We start from the raw sequence: 20,605 nt of genomic DNA on the forward strand, positions 1-20,605 counted from the left end.
ATTGTGGAACCGACAGATCAACGATTCGACATTCACCAGTTCTCCTAGAGTTAACCAGCAACCCGTATTATACTACATAAGAAGTGTGATCTCCGCGCCAATACCATCACATTCACAACTTCTAAACTCATTAAACATCGAGGAAAATGGCTTCTATGGAACTGTCCGACTCCCAGACTGCGGGGCAATCGGCTCCCCCCACAGAATTCGAAATCTACAATGACAAGGTGGATATCAACTCGTTGCCAATCTTCACAAGGTCCCAATTGACGTTCTACAACGGAACAGAGCGTCCCGAGCTCTACGTGGCAATTCGTGGCTACATCTACGATGTTACTAACAACGCCAAAAGCTACGGTCCCGGTAAGGCCTACTACAAACTTGTGGGAAAGGATGTTACTAGACTTTTGGGATTCAACAAATTACAGATGAAACCAGCAGATGAAAGCGGCAACACAACCACTTTGGAGGATACCACTTGGTACAGTGACGATTTCACCGACAAACAAAATGCAATTGTGGATAAATGGGTGATTTTCTTCAGAAAGAGATACCCTATTGTAGGTATAGTAGTGGATCACGAAGTATCATTAGGTTAATATTTATTGGGTTTGTAAAGTAATAAAAAGTTAGTAAGAAACCGGGGAGTGGTGTTGTAAACGTGTAAGGATGGTCATAGTACAAATGTGAATGAATGGGGTTAGTTTGAAAGTGAATGTTATAGAGTCCAATTGAGATGAATGCTTTGTTCATCTTGAAAAATGTTGATATAGATTTCATTCTAGGTCATAAAATCATGAAATACTCTCAGTTAAAAGATAAAGGAAAGGAAGGATTTGTTCGTAAATGGCATTAATTACGAACTGTGATATGAATCCAATCCTCTAGGACAGTATCTCAGATGATGTTACCCCACGAATCATGGCTCCCATGTGAATATTAAAAAACCAGAAAGGACTAAATGGGGTTAACCAATTGCATTCAACCTCCAAGAAAGCATTGCTCAATGACAACAATGCTGAAGGTTTTCTGTAAATAAAACCTATGCAATATTACTTAAAACATAGCTATCAATAAATGAACAGCTATAGCTACACTACACTTCACTACACTACATAACACTGCACAGCACTATTCTACATATCTACACTATCCACAATACAATATAGAACGACATTACCCAGATCACAGTTCACCGCTGATCGACGTGTCTCTCAATTAGATTTCTTCAGACACGTATTTACGCGATTCGTATTCACCATAGCACCACTACATATGTCGACTCCAGCCTCTCTCTGTCTTGGGTGACTTTTGTGGTCACAACCAGACTAAAATCACAGCTGGTGTGAAGAACAGTAGCAACGGTCAACATAATTTGATTGCATAGTAACGTAAAACAACAATATAAAATTAATAAGAAGAAAACGACGATAAATAATGATTAAAACGGTAAAAAAGAATATAACGACAAACAATTATTATACTAATAATATAATAACAATAATAATAATATAACGATAAGGAAAAAAAAAAAACAAGATGAATCATACAATTAAACTATACATACCCATACATAATTGTGATAACAACGTATCCACCGTACTGAGCCCGTAAATGTGCCACTAGGCGAGTCAAATCTGTGAATTTGGGCCTCCTACTGTAGGTTGTTGTTAGTTAGTAGAGAAGGAATTGGTGTAGGGGGTACACCATAAAGATCAGCACAAGAATATGAAAAGAGACAGATAGAGAGAAATACAAGAAGAACAAGAGGAAAAGTCCAGATTGTTGCTTTTTGCCTATCTTCATCTTAAAGTTCTGTTTTTAATTTATATATATGGAGAGGCATTGTTGTGTGAAGCAGAGTAGTTTGATTAATCTTTTGCAGTTGCAATTCCAATTACAATAAATATAAGGGAATCGTAAATATTACCAGAATAAGAACTACTTCTAAGATTGCAACCGATCACAAGAAGATTAACACAAGAAAATATTAGAGTAAATATTAAATATTTACTCTAATAGTAAATATTAAATATTTATCGATAATCCTACTTCATTTGAACAAACAAAATATCATTACAATAAAACAACAATACCAAGACTTCTATAAGGTTAAAGGTTATGACTCCTGTCTCCCGCCCTCTCAGCAGGTCAGCTTCTGTCCAGTCTTTGTGATGAAGTCGTAAATTAAATAGTTTTCTTAAGGTCTCCCAGCCTCGGCAGTAAAATAAAAATGCCCGTAAATTGTATTTTATTTATCTTACAACTTCACTCTTTTGCCCTCTGCGCTACACGGTAAAAAGTAGTTAGAACTGTTAAGCTTAGCGGCCCATTGTAGTGAACCATTACCACAGAAATGACACCCCATACAATATCCAATTGAGAAAGTAACCTGTGCTATTTCATGTCGCAGCAGCGTAGCAGCGGCAACCATAATTGCCTGTTGTCCCCCTCAAGCCGTCTTCCAAGACGTGGTATGGGGTTTCAGGGCATCTCATTGCTGTTCCTACATGGAACATCGGGAACCATAACATTTTAGCGCAAAAAATGACTTTTTAGACCACAGGGAACCTCCGACGGGACCAGGGCCCAGAGCCACGATCACCCACGATTCAAGGGCCTCTAGCCAGTTAGGGTTTAAGATGGTGGCTTTTACCTGAGATTATAGAAGACGGACAAAAATGGCACCATGGGGTTAAGAAAGAAAGTGGCACCGTCGTCACATTTTTTATTCAACTCGTCTTGTCGCCACTAGTTATATTAGTTATCCAAAACTTACCTGTTCATTTTATCGCTGGATATTCTCCCTACCACCTGCCATCTCTCCCACGGTCTGTTCGCTACTTACATTTTCCATTTTCTGTGTCTCATTTTCCATCTTCATTTCTCATCCTGTCGCGTCCGCCTACACTATTTTTGTCATTTTTCTCTAACCGTGTCGTGGACACGCTCGGGAAGAAACAGCAGAAACCGTAAAATATCATCGCTTTCCGGTACCATTTCTAGCCGTAGAAACGTCCCCAATGCATCCGTAGGAATTAGTGAGAATTCCATGTCTCAATTAGTAACTCAATGCTACAGATGTGGGTTTCTGTAGTACCTAGTTTCAACGTATATACTGTATAGACAGGCTAGACCCAAGAGAAGACAAAATACTGTTTTCTAGCCGAAAACATTACACGGTTTATGGTCTTTTGCTGTCCTGTTTCCAAATTTTCCACCCGTGTCGGGTCGTTCCTTGATGCTACTCATCTTCGCTGGTACGCACAGCTTGTTACATGTCTCACTAATTCAGGAACAGTGCCAGGGAGAAAATTGGAGAGAGAATGCATTTTTTGTAAAACTACCTAAATACTCGTCCCAACTAATTGCAACTGGCCCCAACTGCTCGCAACTGATCCCAACTCGTAATTTGCTTTTTACGCTCCCGCATTATCTCCTCACACCTGGTACCTACTTTTTCCTTCCTTGCCAATAACCCTGCTTCCAGACTTCTCTCCCTGCATCTGCTGAGCATTTCTCGCTTTCATTTCATGTTCTCTTGCTAATTCTTCTCTTTTCTTCTCGTTTCTGCCAATTTACAACCAATCTCTCCATTTTTCTCCTTCCCCTTACTCACTATTTTCTCGGTGTGTCTCTAACAATACCTCACAATCCCTCACAATCCCTCACAATCCCTCACAACCGCACCCTGGTCCCTCACTATTCCTCGTCGTTTCGCTGTAAATCGTGTTTATATTAGCCGCCGTAACAAATAAAATTAATTTTTTTTTTTTACAACAGTGATTCCACTATTTACAACCACTGTTTCTTTTACCACGGACTGCTGTCAACAACGACAAATCACGGCCAAATACACATCGCCGGCATCACTACTCTATCTATTAGCTTCCAACTGGTCTCGCCGTGGTACTCTTCTGTTGCTTTGCTCTCAGTGATCCCAGCTCGTGTTGCAGTTCCTATCGTTCGCTAACCATCCATCACTCGTACCTGACAAAGATCGTATTCCAGATCGTATTCCAGATCGCTTCAGCAACGAAGTGAAACAACCATTCTACAACACGTTCTATCACAGAAGAAGTACCTTCTACCATATCTCGGCAAGAAATCTCCAAAATGGACGCCGGAACTGCCGCTCAGGCCAATACTCATAAGGCTAGACTAAGACAACATCTCTTGAATGGAGAACAAGATATCGATGCTTTGTCACAACCAGTGTATGCCCAACAACAACAGTTCCAGCAAAACCAATACCAACAGAATCAATATGGAGTTCTTCCTCAGCAGCCATATTCTAACTACGATATAATGACACCTCTCCCCACTGTCAACGCTAATTCCGGCTCCAGGAAAGCGTCACTTACATCGCAGTCATCAATGAATCGGTTCTTCCGTCGTAACAAGGCTGGAGGAAACTTTAACGAAGATGTGGGTGCAGACATCCAGGAACTTACCTCTGGTGCTAACGTTTCGTTCGATGACATTACTCACATTAGAGATCGTGGTCCCTATGGCATGAGCACCAAAACGCTTGATACCACTCCGATTATTCCAACTCTCGGAGGAACACCAGGTGGAAAAGGTGGTGCAGTAAACAATATCCAGTATAGAAAGCAAATGAACCAACAGAAGAAAATAGCCCTTGCTAATGGAGCTAGAGCCATGACGTTATCTGGTACTAACCCCATGCAGCAGCCGGGATTCCAGCAACAACAGGGCTTTCAAGGACAGATGGGTAACGATCCTAGAGCTATGTCATTAAACATGAATCCACACTATAATAGAGCTATGTCTCTCAATACTTCACAACCGATGGGAGGCCCTAGGACTATGTCATTGAACAATAGACAACCTCCTATGAATAATATGCCTGGTCCAAATGGTCCTATACCGGGTCCAATACCTGGTCCAAATGGACCCAGAGCAATGAGTATGAGAAGTAGCCAGTTCAATCTGGGAGCATACCCTCCCATGCCTCATGGACCTGCTGGAGGTCAACCCATGATGCCACAAATGCCAATCGGTGGACCTAGATCGATGTCTCTAACAGCAAGACCAGACCAGGGACCAAGATCAATGTCCTTAACTGCTGGAGGAGTACACAACTTGCCTCAGGGCCCTTACGCTCCACAGAATTTACAGCTTAAACCTCAGCAGCAGCAAGTAGCACCCCAATACCAACAGGGGTACCCTAGGGCAATGTCTTTAAGTAATAATGCATACTTGAAGCAGCAACAAATTCCACACCAGCAGTCGCAACAAAAACAAAGCCAAATTCCACAGCAATCGAAACAACAATTTCAGCAGCATCCAATAAATGGTCAATTCAACAATCAGGATATACAAGCCAATGGTCCTTATGGCCGACAACAGATTAGTCCTTACCGTCATAATAACAGTTCACCTAATGGACATGCCTATCCTAACAGTGGAAGCAATTCCAATGTTAACTTATCATCCGTTTCTAACGCTAATCTGAGCTCAGGTTCTATTTCCAACAATATAAGTCCAAACCACAGCAACACTCACCTCAACAACTATGATAGTCGTCCCTTGCCACCACCACCAAAGCTGGAGAGCAATTACCAGGGACATAATTCCAATGACTCTCTCATGAATGTGCCAGAAGAGGAGGAAGAAGCATACCCTCTTACGAATGAAGTGGTACCTACTAAACTGAAGCTTCCAAGACGTGTGCCACCGCCTGTGTCAGTTGAAAGTAGCCCTCAGAAGAACGCTCAGCCTCTGAGGAATAGTGCTCAGAGTTCACTGAGAAGTCCTCAGCGTAGCATACCCAGAAGTCATAAGAGTTTAGATATGTCAGAATCTGACGAGAGAAATGACCACGACAGTATTAAGCAAGAACCTATTAATGACCGAAATGATTGGAGAAGTAGTCAACATTCAGGTCTCCAAGAGCCATCCACTGCTCCTATATCGACCTCTTCACCATTGCACTCCGAACGAGAAGAGGTTGAACTGTACGACGATCAGAAATACTCTGGTGAGGAATATCAAGATGACTATGAAGATTATGATAACGATTTCGTCAGCAGTAGCAAGCACAGCAATGCTAACAAATTACATGACGAAGAAGCTATTTATAGATTCGACAATGATAAGGACAATGATACCAAATCACTCTCGAGAAAGTCAACAATTAAGAAATCTAACTCAATGAGATTAAGAAAATTGAATCTTTTCAGTAATGAAGTGGATAAGTCTATTAAGAGTCTACCAGCATTTGCTACCAGTTTAGCACCAGAAGTAGAAGGGGATGAAGAAGAGGAAGATGAGGTAGTACAAGAAGAACCAAGGACATTGGCACCTCCTCATTCTGGAGGTCGTGTTGAGAATGGGAGGTTTGAATTGCCAGTTCAATTTGAGCATAAACAGTTACATAAATCAATTCAGCCTGTTGAACAATTTGAGGAAGAAGAAGTTGTACGTTATCATGATGACCATGAACCTCAACCTGAACCTGAATTATATAGTGACGAAGAGAAAGACCATGGCATTGACCTTAACGATGTCTCTGACAAGGAGAACAATGATATGGATTATGATGATGATAAAACTCCACTCCAACAACACATCCATGGTACGATTGACGATGTCCTTACCGCCAGCCCATCGGAGAATGCAGATGGCTCCCCGAAGTTTAATCTTAGACGTCTGATTGCTACTGCAGAATCAATGGGCTATGACGATGCCACTGATGAATCTGGAAAACCTACTAATGTGGATAAATTCAGAACGATTGGTGCTAGTGCGTACAATTACTCCTCGTCCACCAACAAAGATGTATTTCACACGGCTTTAGATTTCTACTCACCCACTCATACTTCTGTCACTTCTCCAGCAAGGGATGGTAACATCGCTTCCAAGGATTCCTCTGCGTATTTCTCACCTACCAAGAGTGTAAACAGCCACTATTCGCCATCTAGATCCAATAGGACCTCACCAACAAAATCTATTTTCCCATCTCCTTCTAAAAGCATATTACCATCTCCCAATGTCCTCCTAGACAATCCAGAGGAAGACACAACAATTTTTGAGGAGGACAATAACGTCAACAAAAATGCGAATACTAAGACGAATGATGATATCGACCTCAATGAAGAGGATGAGGTGATAGCTACTCCAGATCGTCACATCAAAGAAAGAGGTTCTCCTGAATTCACTAAATCGAGAGCTGGAACGACAAAAGCTGAAACCACCTTTACACCTCCATTCAGCGGCGGCAATGGCCGTAGTGATTCTCCGAACTTGGGCGGAAGCTCCTCTAGAACTGCGTCTCTTAAATCTTTGGTGGCCAATACTGCGTTTAACAACTTCAGATCTCCTTCGCAAGAAGGAACTCCTAAGTTCTCTCCAGAAGGTCACCTCGATCAACTAGAGGCTCCTAGCAAACCACGTTTCTTAGAATCCCTGAATTTATCCAGCGACAACACCAGTAGCATTAGTAGCAGTAGCACCGCTGATAAATTCCAATCTGGAATGCTTCCTGAGGAACACCAAACCCCCACGCGTACAAAGAGTGGAAACAAAGACAACTTTGGTAACATCGGTAGCACCAGGGACAATTTCGGTACCAGGAATACTGCCGAGACGTATGTGTCACCAGCTCATGGTGAGCAGTACCATTATTCTCATGATCCATATAGCAGGGATAGATATGTTAATGACGAAGCAGCCTCACACCAGACTACAAGTAAGAGTGCCGATCTCAACCGTGATTCGACACCACCAACTCCTCGAACTACTAATAGTAATAACTATAGTAGTACTTACAGTAGTAATAATGTTAGCAATGCTTCCTACACTGCCCCACTACCACCTCTCCACGCAGCAGTGGAACCTTCCCTCACTGATAGTTCTGTTAAAAATAATAATGTGAGTAAGTTCTCCCATCCAACGCACGACACATCGGGCAACAATTATGACTACTCCGTCACCAGTGAAGAGCCACATTTCACAAGCAGTCCTGCTCAAAAGGACACTATTAAGGATAACAAGGCTAAAGACAAGCGGTCCTCAAGAAACTTCTCTTTGACTAACAAGTCAATGAATATTTTCAAACGTCTTTCCAAAACCAACAAAAGGACAAGCGGTACTTTTGAAGAGGAAGCTCCTTCCTCAGTCAATAAGCTGAGAGGTAGTTCTGCTAGCAGTCAACACTTCGGAGGAGCTGTTCTGGCTACTACTCAACAACGCCGCAAATCCTCTACAACTTCTCAACAGCAGACTCAAAGCACTCCACACTCTCCAATGACTCCTGTTGTAGCTCCACAGCAGAAGAAACCTCTTGTATTCACCAAGGAGGAGTTGAGTATCATGAACTGCAATAACGACTTGCTTTTAGAACTTGAGCTTGTAACTACCGAACTCGCATCTTCAATCAAGCGTGAATTAGCTCTTGAAAACAGGCTCAAAGGAAACGTTAATTCCCCTAATCCTGAGGATGATCTTCTTAGTGAGATTTCGCGTAAACTGAGCCAGATTGCTGATTTGGAAGAAAGATTAAGCAAAGAGAGAAGACTACGCTTTATCAGTGAAGAGCATGCATTACTTCTGGAGCATGGTCAGTCACCTAGTCCACTTAAGTTGAATTACGAGAAGACTGAGTTGTACAAGCAGTTGCTTATCAAGAATGACTTGGTTAACCAGTTAGAAGACAGGCTTCAGGAGCTTGAGCGTGAAAGAAAGAACCATGACCAGAATTTAATGGATAAGTACAACGACTTGTTGAATGAAAATGCGGACTTGAAGTTCAACGTAATTCCCGAACTCAAAAAGAGAGCAGCTCGTGCTCCAGAAATTAGTAGATCAAGGGGCTCCAGACTGTTGTCGTTACTCAGTAACGAGTACGACCATTATGACGAGTCCCAAGAAGAGATAACTGTCTTGAGGAACCAAAGAGAAGAGCTTAGAGATGTGGTTAACCAATTGACCAATAACCATAACTATGAGTTGAGGTTGGCTAACGATAAGGTGCGTGCTCTTGAAAAGAGATTGAGAGATACAAAGCTTATAAATGATAAATTGAGTGGCAGGTTACAATCGGTTACTATGGGAGAAGATGCATCAGACCAGTCAATGTTAGCCCATTCCTCGACAACATCTAGTCCATCTGGACATGGCCAGAATCATAGTTTCGGACAAACAAGTGGTAATGGGCACAGTACAAAGAGTGGAAAACTTCTGGGCTTCACCATTGTTTCTCCAACTAAAAAGTTTTTTGATTAAGGGTCAAGAGATAAAAAGTCAGAAATGACCCAGAACGGTGAAAGAATCAAATCTATAGGTTTACATTTGTACAGTATCTAGTTTGTAAACCTTTGTATAGCATCAAAAATACATTTATTAATTATTTATAGTCTATAATGAGTAGTAGATATTGAGTATAAATGATCCAATTGGTCAGCTATGGCCCAGAATCCACGACACTTCCTAATTCCGTCATGTCTGCTTATTGTGAATCTTGAGAAAGTTATCAATAACCTTCCCTATCACGGTTCCTTGGTTGTTCAAGCTTTGTGTATGGTATGTGAACTTTTCGAACTCGTTCTCTGTCAAAAGGCCCTTCTTAAGGTCGACTTTCAAGAGATCAAGTGCAATGGGAGTTGTGAACTCAGGGTGGCCTTGGAAAGTAAGTACTTTTAAAGGTCCTTCTTCAGTAATTAAGCCTTGGATTGAACACTTTGCCGTGGAACCAATTGATGCAAATTTCGTGGACGTTGAGGTGGTTAGAGGTGGAAGCCCGTACACAACATCTTGATGGAATTCCACTAAATTCAAATGGTCGAGGTTATCTCCGTTTTCATTCTTCAAGGCGTCGGCAAAAGGAGAATCCTTCAAGTTTAAGATATCACTGTTCAAGTTGATGGTTGTTGTTCCACACTCCCAGCCATGTTCAGGCAAGTTTCGGCCAACTTTTGACCCGAGGTTTAACGCCAATATCTGGTGTCCAAAGCAAATGCCTACGATAGGGAAATTCTCCAAGTTGAAGAGAACTTCCTTTATGAATTGGTTCAAACGGTCGATCCATAAGATTCCCGTAGCAAAAGAATCACTTCTAGAGCCTGTTAAGATGACACCTTTAATAGTGCCATTGGCGATTCCTTGGCACAATTTTTCGTATACTTGATCCAATTGTGCTCTGTAGGAGTCTTCTGGTCCTTCAAATGCCATTTGATACTTTACCACTGGGAATGGAGTAGTGGATGAAGCTTTGAGGAGATCTGCTGTGTTGTCGCCGAAATCGCCAAACTTTTCAGTGACAGAGCTGATAGGTGTATCGGTGACGAGGATAGCAGCGTGAGGCGTAGTAGTGGAGTCGATCGTCATGGTGGATGAAGAGCTATGCAAAGTGATGGAAGAATACTTAATGAAATACCTGAAAAAAGGGAAAGATTACAGTCTAAGAAAGATGTAGTCTAAGAAAAGATGTACTCAAAGTTATAGTGGGTAATGGTGAGAAATTCCAGGAATCAATATGTTATGAAGGATATTATATACGAATGTCGATGTATAGATATTCCAACTCCCAGGAATATAGCTGCTTCGAACAACCAACAACAATAAAAACACTACAAAATGAACCTACTCAACAAACACTGTCACCAAAAGTAAGAGGAATCAACGATATAAAATATACAAAATATATATATATATATATAAATACAATGAGAATAATATTAACTAATGATTACGATAACAGACGGAACAGGAAATTACGAGAACAAAGGAATAAGGACAAGCAAAAGATACAACCGATTATCGTGATGTTATCGCATAGATGAGACAGGCAATTGAAACCGCACCGGACGAGGCAGTGAAAGGTGGAGTGAGAGAGGGTGTGACATGACCATGAGAGGTTGTTTTAAGAGGCGATGTGAAGAACCGAAACGAAACAATATGACGATGGAAGTATTGAGTCAAGGAGCTTTCCAAAGAGATGGTAGCACTGTAATGGTGTAGTTATCAGTGAAGTGTAGGATAAGGGCCAAAGAATCTGGTAGTGGTTTAGGTTTAATGGTTAAAGAGATCAATGGTTGTATGTTACATTGTTTGGGAAGTCGGCAGCTCGGTAACTCGGTAAAGTGGTAACGATGAAACATATTGAATGGAATCGAAAGATAACACGAAAGATAACGGGATATTGCAATCGATAAATAGATAGAAAAAGGGACTACAAGTGGACTGATGCAAGAAAGGACGTTTTCATAAAGCATATTAGTATAAACTAGGAAGAATAATAGAAGTAGCCAGAAAGAGGATATTTCATTTCTACTTGAGGGTGAGGTTACTATCTTTTTAACAATGAACAATTTAACAATTTAACAATTTATCATTCTATCATTTCGTTAGACAATTTAACAATTTATAATTTTATCCTTTCATTAGACAATTAATACCTGTTTCTGTGTTCACCTCTACTACAACTACCACCTCACGTACCTCTCATGTTGACGTCATAAAAAGGTGGGTGTCAAAACAATGAAAGTAACGTCACATAAAGATGTTGATCGAGATTCATTAGGGCTCTCGGCAGGAACCGATTTATCCAGGCTAAAACCGTAGCCAGTGGAACAGTCGCTACGATAGTAAGATCAAGACCACTCATGAACGGTCTTACACAGTTTTGTTGAGTTACTACATGTTATACCAACTGCATGTGCCACACTCCTCGAACCATAGACATCACCTGTTTCAGGTTCTACCCCTTTTGATGTTCTTGTCCTCCCGTTGTAGTCATAAGGAGCAGACAGAATAGGCTAAATAAAGAAGTAGCCGTGAAGCCATAGCCACCATGTCCCCTGCTTCTATCGTATTCGCTTAAAATGTAAATTGGACTAAAACTGCACCGCTTGAGGCGGCTATTACGTTCCACAATTTATCTTAATCCATGTTTATCGTATCGTTTCGTCTTTTCCACTCTCTTTGTCTGTTCTCGTTAGTGTTATACCTCTTCGGAGTATGGCTGTGAAATCGGTCCTGCTTCTCCACCAACACCGCTCGCTAATTGAAATCCTTTCCGTACCGGCGGGTCCCTACACACACCACAACGTGACACCGAAATGAGGATGATGTTATGTATGCGCTAGATAGAAGTGGTGGATGGTGGATGGGTGAAATGAGTAGTATGTTTGGAACCATGGAGATGTTGAAATTATAAACGTAAATGTGTAGTTAATCTAAAATTTGGTGTTCTAGAGTGTTGTATTTTTATATATATTACATATCCTGAAGGAGAAAGATACAATAAGCTTACCAAACCAATATATTGCAACCTCTCTAAAAACGAGCTCTATATTAATCTATTACGCAGTATGTCAATTAATTGCATCTAATTAAATTACACTTCCGAACTGCCTGTTCACCATACATTAATTTACCATATATTCACCCCACGAGACTGAAACAGTGACCAGGGCTTTCTTCTTAATAAGCAAGTCCAATACAACCTTCTTCTAAAATTGATTTTTGTGTATGTCATTTATGTATTACCACCTCAATTGTGACATCAATTTTCGACATCAAACGTTCTTTCAAACATCTACAGTATATCATACATAAGTAAAAGTAATCTCTGCATTCACTAATAAAATCACATATACCTCTCCTTCACTCCTCTCCCTCACACCCACTCTCTCTCACTTTCTTTCACACTTCCGCCTCCACACTTCCACACACTAACAAATTCACAGTTCTCATTCACTCAATTCACAGTACTCAATTAAACTCCTTCCATCCACCATCATTTTTCTCTCCCATTTTCTCTCACTCACTAACAATTTCCCTCTCATTTTCCCACTCTCATTTTCCCATTTCCCTCACCCACCCACCAGGTCGTGCACCCGCCCAACAGACTCGCACAGACAAAATTCCACAACGAAAAAACGGCAAAGTCTTAACTACGGTGACACTGAAGGTTGGTTGTAAGTAACTAGTTCATCCCAGTGCCGTCATCGCAACAACACAGTAACGGTAACAGAATCGAAACCAGATCTACCGTGTGTGTTCCGCCGTATAGATAGTCCAATAAAAGAGCGCTTTTTCTGGGTTTAAGTGCCGATTGATTCGTGGATCGCAGCAAACGAATTGAGCCTCCAAAATTACTAGTGATTGTATAAAGTTGTTGGTATTGAGCATACTTCGATAGAAACAGCGAGAAAAAGATCCTGTTATCTTGTATTAAAAGGGGCAATTACTATCACAAAGAGATCCGCAATCTGCCAAGAATAACATCCAAACAAACTGCTACCATCATAGCAGCATATTCGGCGTAATCTACATCACAAAAAAAGTCATTTGTATCCGTGGTTAGAGCCCGTTCTTGTCTCCACCAGAGCAAACCCTCGACAGATCAGTCCCAGAACGACTCTATTACTCCATTACATCCTAACCAAATATTCCCTCTCATCGCACAATGTCCAACAACAACAACAACAACCCAAATAACTCAAATAACCCACACACCATCTCCAACCTTTCCGCAGGGTTAAAGTCGGTGACTCTCTCAGACCAACAACAAAATGAGGTCAACTTGAACCTCTTACAACAACAATTGCACAACGAAGCAACGTCGCTGCAACAGTCAAGAATCACCCACTTCTTTCAGAACCAACCAACAGAGGGTTACACGCTCTTCTCCCACAGATCTGCACCTAACGGGTTCAAAGTCGCCATCATATTATCCGAACTTAACCTTCCCTTCAATACCATCTTCCTAGACTTCAACAATGGCGAACAGCGTGCCCCAGAGTTTGTCACAATAAATCCAAACGCCAGAGTGCCCGCCTTGATCGACCACTTCAACGAAAACACATCCATATGGGAATCCGGAGCCATCATCTTATACTTGGTTTCCAAATTCCTTAAAGAAAACGGAGAATGTCCTTTGTGGTCGGACAATTTGATCGAACAGTCGCAGATTTCATCTTGGTTGTTCTTCCAAACATCTGGTCACGCCCCAATGATTGGCCAGGCCTTGCATTTCAGATACTTCCACTCTTGTCCCGTTCCCAGTGCCGTAGAGAGATACACCGACGAGGTGCGTAGAGTATACGGAGTCATTGAGATGGCTCTTGCAGAGAGAAGAGAAGCATTGATCATGGATTTGGATGTAGAGAATGCTGCAGCATATAGTGCTGGTACCACACCGTTGTCTCAGTCTAGGTACTTTGACTACCCAGTGTGGCTTGTAGGAGATCGTGCGACGGTTGCAGACTTGTCGTTCGTGCCCTGGAACAACGTAGTTGACCGCATTGGCATCAATTTGAAAGTGGAGTTCCCAGAGGTGTACAAATGGACCAAGTACATGATGAGACGGCCGGCGGTCATCCGGGCGTTGCGGGGCGACTAGATATATATCGATATTTATGCATATTACCGGGCTGTTAGACACGGCCTACGATTCATGATAGTTCGGGATCAATTCCTTAGAGTAGTTGTAGTATAATGTCTAATTTTATGAACTTTTGAATTGAGAAACGCTGTAGAGCTGGGAGAGAGTTTCTCTTATAATGTACTCTGCCATTGAATTACGACGATGACGAAGTAGGATTACATTCTCCCAAAATAGAGGTTATTATAAGAAATTAATGTCTATGAGTTGTAATCCAGATAATTAAGAGTATGCTCATGTCACACATACAACAAATGTGCTAAGTCACTGTAGCACTACTTTTTAGCTTAAGTTTCCCACATATGACAACGTTCACATAAGAGAAGTTTGCAAGAAAGATCAAAGGGGTTTATTAAGTCAGCTTTACGCTCAACAGTTCCTTCTGTTACTGAACTAATCAGACTTGAAGTATAAATATGTATATATATAATATCTCAATGCATACAATACTTATAATATTTAAAAACTAATTATACAAATAATACTTATATAATACTTCTTCAATACATAAACAATACATCTTTAATAAATATACAATACAAATAATACCCATAATATTTATAATACTTATAATACATCTAAATGAATTAATTCTTGCTTACTAATACATATAATACTTAAAAAACTTATAATACATATATACGTATAATACTTTCTTCTTCAATAAATATAAAATACATATAATACTTATAATTAAAATACTTATAATACATATAATACTTGCAAAACTCATAATACATAACTAAATACATAACTACTTATAATTCTCATAATACTATACACTTCTTCAATAAATACATAAATACATATACTACTTATAATCCATATATCACTCACATACAACATTAACTTATGTTCTCAACACTGTTAGACCCAATTTTAAGTACACCAACAATTCACCAAATATTCTTCCAATTTCTCCAAAAAAAAAACATCTCCATACCTAATTGACCCTTATACAATTTCCAAAACGCTTCCCATCTACACAATGACCTAGAATCATCCTTTTGTCATAACCACTCTCATCTTCTCATATCATCACCACCTTCCCATACATTCTCTTAACGATGCGCCTGCTGCATTTTGACGTTTTTGCTCGTAAATATTTTTCAATGAGCATCTCAATTTTTCAGGCTCGAGAAAGCGATGAAGACGAAGGAAAGTGCTTTGAAAAGGTATAGAAGAAGGACTAAGGTAGTGGGTATAGTATAGGGAAGAAGTACACGGAGAGAAATTCGTGAATTAGGTTAGAATAGTGATACTTACATATAATGTCTGAACGTTTTACCTTGGGAGAAGACTCCTATAAAACAGCATTCAAATCGTTAAAAGCTTTAATCAGTCAAGTCCAAGCTGAGAATGGAGATGAGGCCATAGCCATCAACCTCGTGATAAACATCAGGATACCAATAGTGAAAACTAAAGATTACACACCTAGAATTGTCCCCATCACCCACAAACTTGACAAACTTGAGAACAAGTCTGTGTTGTTAGTTACCAAAGACCCTTCAACCCCCTATAGAAATGCATTGACCGAGAAAGACTCGCCGACAGAAGACGTATTCAACCAGATATACACCTTGACGAAGCTCAAGTCAATAGCCAAAGATCCTAGAAAGGTTTATAAGTTATTCAAAGAGTTTGATATAGTAGTAGCAGACAATAGAGTGCACAAGTTCCTCCCAAGCATCTTGGGAGCCCAGTTCTACCAAAAGAACAAGAAGATTCCTTACATGGTACAGATGGCCAAACCAGATAGAAATGCTGTGTTGACTAAAGGAAAGAAATCAACTAAGTTGAAGGACGAAAGATGTGAACCAAAGTACGTCAAGAGTCAGATGAAGTCTATCGTCGGAAACACAAGTTACATGCCAAGCGATAAAGGAAACTGCCTATTCATCAAGGTTGGGTTCACTAGCTGGGAAATTAAGCACATATTACAGAACATAGATGACGTGATACAATACTTGGTAGAGGAGAGATTCAGGCCCGTTGGAGGCGTTTTGAAGAGTGTGGAGAATCTTGGTACGATTCATGTGAAAACAAGCGAAAGTATAAGTTTGCCGGTGTTCACACCACCAGAACCAGAGAATTTGGATGAAGACAACGACAGTGACTTTGACTTCTAGAGAAGATATTGTAGCTAGATATGGGCATATAACTAGCCAATTTTTAATGCATCTTTTTCCTTTTTGGGCAACCACCATAGCGAAAGATAAAAACAACGTGATTTTTTAAGAGGGTCTATTTTTCCACTAATTGAAATATGACTCGACAATTCTTGGTGGCATGGGACTTCCGACCTTGGATGTGGTGTTAGTTCACTAAAACATTATCAATTTCCGAATCAAAGTGGTTTTCATGCTGACTTTCCTATTAACAAGAAAATTACATCACTTCCCCATATTCTATTCCTCCAAACGTCGGATTTTTCCATAGTCAATATCTGACTACTCAAGAATCATTTAATGCTGAATATATGAATAGTTGCCAAATTTAATCTTTCCCCTCCTATAATGTTTAAACTATTCATCCTCAATAAGGTAAAATAACTCTCCTTTAAAATGTAAGAGACCTCTCCTTTAACCATCACTAATGTAGTAACATCATGGCCAACATCACAATTAAATCCCCATATTTTACCTTTCTACCACCAAACTTCACCCACCAATATCCGCGGAATTCTCACTAGGGCATACATATTTCCATATTCCCCGAAGCCTTCATGAACCATCTCCATCTTGCTCTCCCCTTACCTTTCCCTTCAGATCTACTGATCGTTTAGATAAGCCTTCATACTTTACGTCATCTCGTCTCGCAACTCCCAAAAGCCGCCTAAAAATCAGGCCGACGCGACCAGAAGAAAATGATTTTTTTTAGATTTCTTCAAGAAACCAAACGGTTTTGATATATCCGTTTCTTCATCAGCCTTGCAGTGTTAGTATATATATTGGTGTAGATAATGCCAGAATCAGAACCGCTGGGAGCAGTTGCCCTGGAATCTGTAACCAGTGGAGCAGAAAATTCCCATACAAATACAAATGCTGGCGGTATAGCGAGTGATCCTCACTCTGGAGCTCCAGATACTGCTCCGCCGTCATATTCTTCACAAATGATCAGTGAAATAGGTGCTTCTGCCCCCGTTCGTTTGCTCCACTCGCTTCTAGATGAAGCGGACGATGATGGAGTGGAACGAGTGGAACATTTTAAGTATAAACAAGACCTTGAAAGGAAGCTTACGGTAACATCGGTCATAGGTTTGGGCTTTTCCGTGATGGGAGTCCCATTCGGACTATCGTCAACGCTATGGATCTCGTTGATGGACGGAGGAAATGTCACGATATTATACGGATGGCTTGTAGTGGCGTTCTTTTCCATATGTGTGGTATTAAGTTTGAGTGAAATCATCTCCAAATACCCAACTGCTGGTGGTGTCTACCATTTCAGTGCACTTTTAAGTAACGAGAAGTACTCGTTAATAAGTTCATGGATTACTGGATGGTTTTTGTTGATCGGGAACTGGACTTATGCCGTCAGTATCATGTTTGCCGGATCTGAATTCATTCTCTCGATCTTTGGATTGAAAGATGTATATTATAAAGAAGACATATTCCTCGTGTTGGGAATTTATTTCATATTACTTGCTATCTGCGGTTTCATAAACTTCAAGTTTTCCAAACATTTGGAGAAAATCAACAAGATGTGTATTGTGTGGACTATTTACACTGTGCTCGCCATCGACTTTCTTTTGATCTTCTTTGCCAAAAGAACCAACTCCATAAAGGAGATATTGACCAACTTTGACAACTCGCGTTCGGGATGGCCTGATGCTTTGGCATTTATGGTTGGTCTTCAAAGTTCCTCGTTTACACTCACCGGTTACGGTATGTTGTTTTCAATGACAGATGAAGTCAAAAATCCAGAGAGAAATATGGCAAAAGGTGCAGTTAGTGCTATCCTGATTTCAACTGTCACTGGACTCATTTTCATTATTCCAATTCTCACAATCTTGCCTGAGTTATCATTACTATTAGATGAGACTCCAGAAATCATGCCTATCGATTTGGTTTTCAAATTGGCTACTGAATCATACATTATTTCATTCTTGCTTGTTGTCCTTTTAATTGGAACAGTCCTCTTCCAAGCTATTGGGTCGTTAACCACGGCTTCAAGAACAACTTATGCATTTGCTCGTGATGGTGGTCTTCCATTCAAAAACTACTGGATAGAAGTGGACTCCGTGGAGGAATCTACTATCCCAAAGAATGCTTTATTTTTATCCATGTCTGTTTGCGCAGTCCTTTCCCTCTTATCTTTGATTTCAACATCTGCTTTCAATGCTTTTATGGGAGCTTCGGTCGTTTCATTGGCCTTAGCAAATGGAATTCCTATCTTTTGTTTGATGTTGAATAAAAGACGTAAAATTAAAGGTGCTGTGTTCAGATTACGAAGATTAGGATGGTTGATTAACTTTTTGTCGGTTTTCTGGGTAATTATCCTGTTTGTTATTCTTTGTCTCCCGCCAGTGATAAAAAATTTAACATGGAGGTCAATGAATTATGCAATCGTTGTTATTTGTGGATTCTTTGGATTTGCAGCACTTGGCTACAAACTTTGGGGTATTACAAGTTTCGAAGGACCTCAATTAGATACTGACTATTTCGAACTTCACAACCTTGAAGCTGCAGGAAGGGTAAACTTTGACATTTCGGATTCTTTCGTTATTGGTGTTGATGACGAAGTAGAGGATGAGGAATTTGATGGGGCTTCCACTATTGTTGGTAAAGATAGAAGCAATAAGAAAGGTTACGCTCCTTTGTCAGAAAGTGGTGACGATGAAGAGCAAAAACAAGAAGGAAAGTCAGTGGATAAAAATAAAAAGGACCATAAGGGAGATGACGAATTTGATGAGCAGGGAGATATTGCTACAACGATTGAACAATCGTCGTCACAAAAGGAGAGTTCGAAGAATAAAACGCTGATTCCATTGGACTCATCAGATAGCAATGAACTATCAACAGAAAGTGAAACGGAAATTCTTTTCGAAACTGATTAATTCCTTCATTTCACAAACAATTTTATATATTGGATTAGGTGTTTAATAGAGATTCTAGAATAAGTTGTAAATAATAATAAACTAAATTATGAGATTAATAGCTTTAGGATTGAGTCTTCGTGTGAGTCTTCTTGGAAGCCTTCGTGGGTGTCTTCAATTTCTGCGATGGGTCGTAATATGTTGTGGGGCCTGGGGCTGGCGGCAAGGTATTTCTGATAGTTCGTAGAGAATAAGTAGCTGGCTGTGTGATAGTATATGCTACTACAGGGGTGTGCTTCTTTCCTCCACCATACCCACCAATTTTCGTGTATTTGGGTCCTCGCCATTTGGAAGTGAGACTTGTTCGAGGAGCCCACCTTTCGGTTACGGTTCGTGAGGGTATTTCTTGCATTGGAGCATATTTTATTGTACCTGTTTGGAGCATGTATGGAGTTTTGAAGTATTCTGGCTTTATTTCTGGCAATTTCAGAGAGGTCTTATCCAAAAACATGGTTAAAGCCTGGGGAGATACTGCGCTCAATGCGTCCATGTCTGGTTCAGTATCATTGCTCCGCAGGATGGAGAACCTATTGGTATAGTGGATTGTGTAGAATTTGTCACCTACAGAGACCACTTGAATATAATACGCTCCGTCTTCCAATTTGGTTGTGTTTTTAATAGTCGCTATGAATTTATTGTTTGAGCCGTCTTTCAACTCATCTGGCTTTACTCCTTTCGCCAACTGCTGGACGGACTTGATATTCTCATTAGGACCAGTGCAGAGGGCAAAGGTAAAGTTTCGCATCTCGGAGAGTAGGGGCTTGAGTGATGACTCCAGCCACTCGACGGACACGTTTAGCGGCTGATTGTAGGAGATATAGGCATTTCCCATGTCCGGTGCTTGCAAGAGAACGTCTGCAACCACTAGCTGCAAAAAGAGCAAATTGACCCCTGCAGCAAGAAGCGACAAAATATTCATTCTGCGTCAATGTTAACTTTTGAACAGTGATGGGGATGGAAATGTCACTATAGATTAGAGGGAGGGTAGAGATGAGAATAATGCCTTCGTGGCAAAAGAGTGGTGAGTGGGTCTTTTGATATAATATATATATTAATACCATTTAAATTTTATTTTATGTTATGTTATTTTATGTTAT

General features: G+C 40.4%; 7 protein-coding genes across 7 annotated transcripts; 5 read left to right on the top strand and 2 right to left on the bottom strand. All coding sequences in view use genetic code 12, as the record gives it.

The window, feature by feature from the left end:
• Positions 1–1,067, top strand: RJT20DRAFT_130732 (uncharacterized protein). The gene has a single exon (XM_064917826.1). The coding sequence runs from the start codon at positions 147–149 to the stop codon at positions 597–599; it is 453 nt and encodes a 150-aa protein (XP_064772660.1). The 5' UTR covers positions 1–146; the 3' UTR covers positions 600–1,067.
• Positions 1,068–3,799: 2,732 nt separating this feature from the next.
• RJT20DRAFT_130735 (uncharacterized protein) lies at positions 3,800–9,376 on the top strand. Its single transcript, XM_064917827.1, has one exon. The coding sequence runs from the start codon at positions 4,117–4,119 to the stop codon at positions 9,247–9,249; it is 5,133 nt and encodes a 1,710-aa protein (XP_064772661.1). The 5' UTR covers positions 3,800–4,116; the 3' UTR covers positions 9,250–9,376.
• On the bottom strand, positions 9,359–10,645 carry RJT20DRAFT_59497 (putative amidotransferase). The gene has a single exon (XM_064920898.1). It carries the CDS (start codon positions 10,348–10,350, stop codon positions 9,463–9,465), a length of 888 nt encoding a protein of 295 aa, XP_064772662.1. The 5' UTR covers positions 10,351–10,645; the 3' UTR covers positions 9,359–9,462.
• A 2,790-nt stretch (positions 10,646–13,435) lies between these two features.
• URE2 (Ure2p) lies at positions 13,436–14,371 on the top strand (the record flags this gene model as incomplete). The annotated part of the gene is made up of 1 exon (XM_064918524.1): positions 13,436–14,371. One exon carries the CDS (start codon positions 13,436–13,438, stop codon positions 14,369–14,371), a length of 936 nt encoding a protein of 311 aa, XP_064772663.1.
• Positions 14,372–15,684: 1,313 nt separating this feature from the next.
• RJT20DRAFT_435 (uncharacterized protein) lies at positions 15,685–16,542 on the top strand (the record flags this gene model as incomplete). The annotated part of the gene is made up of 1 exon (XM_064920140.1): positions 15,685–16,542. One exon carries the CDS (start codon positions 15,685–15,687, stop codon positions 16,540–16,542), a length of 858 nt encoding a protein of 285 aa, XP_064772664.1.
• Positions 16,543–17,277: 735 nt separating this feature from the next.
• Positions 17,278–19,564, top strand: TPO5 (Tpo5p). The gene has a single exon (XM_064917828.1). It carries the CDS (start codon positions 17,376–17,378, stop codon positions 19,467–19,469), a length of 2,094 nt encoding a protein of 697 aa, XP_064772665.1. The 5' UTR covers positions 17,278–17,375; the 3' UTR covers positions 19,470–19,564.
• Positions 19,565–20,506, bottom strand: RJT20DRAFT_130740 (uncharacterized protein). Its single transcript, XM_064917829.1, has one exon. It carries the CDS (start codon positions 20,425–20,427, stop codon positions 19,573–19,575), a length of 855 nt encoding a protein of 284 aa, XP_064772666.1. The 5' UTR covers positions 20,428–20,506; the 3' UTR covers positions 19,565–19,572.
• Between the last annotated feature and the right edge of the window lie 99 nt (positions 20,507–20,605).

This window comes from Scheffersomyces xylosifermentans, assembly GCF_036884685.1.
Source record: "Scheffersomyces xylosifermentans strain CBS 12540 chromosome Unknown RJT20scaffold_7, whole genome shotgun sequence".
Taxonomy (NCBI): Eukaryota; Fungi; Ascomycota; class Pichiomycetes; order Serinales; family Debaryomycetaceae; genus Scheffersomyces; species Scheffersomyces xylosifermentans.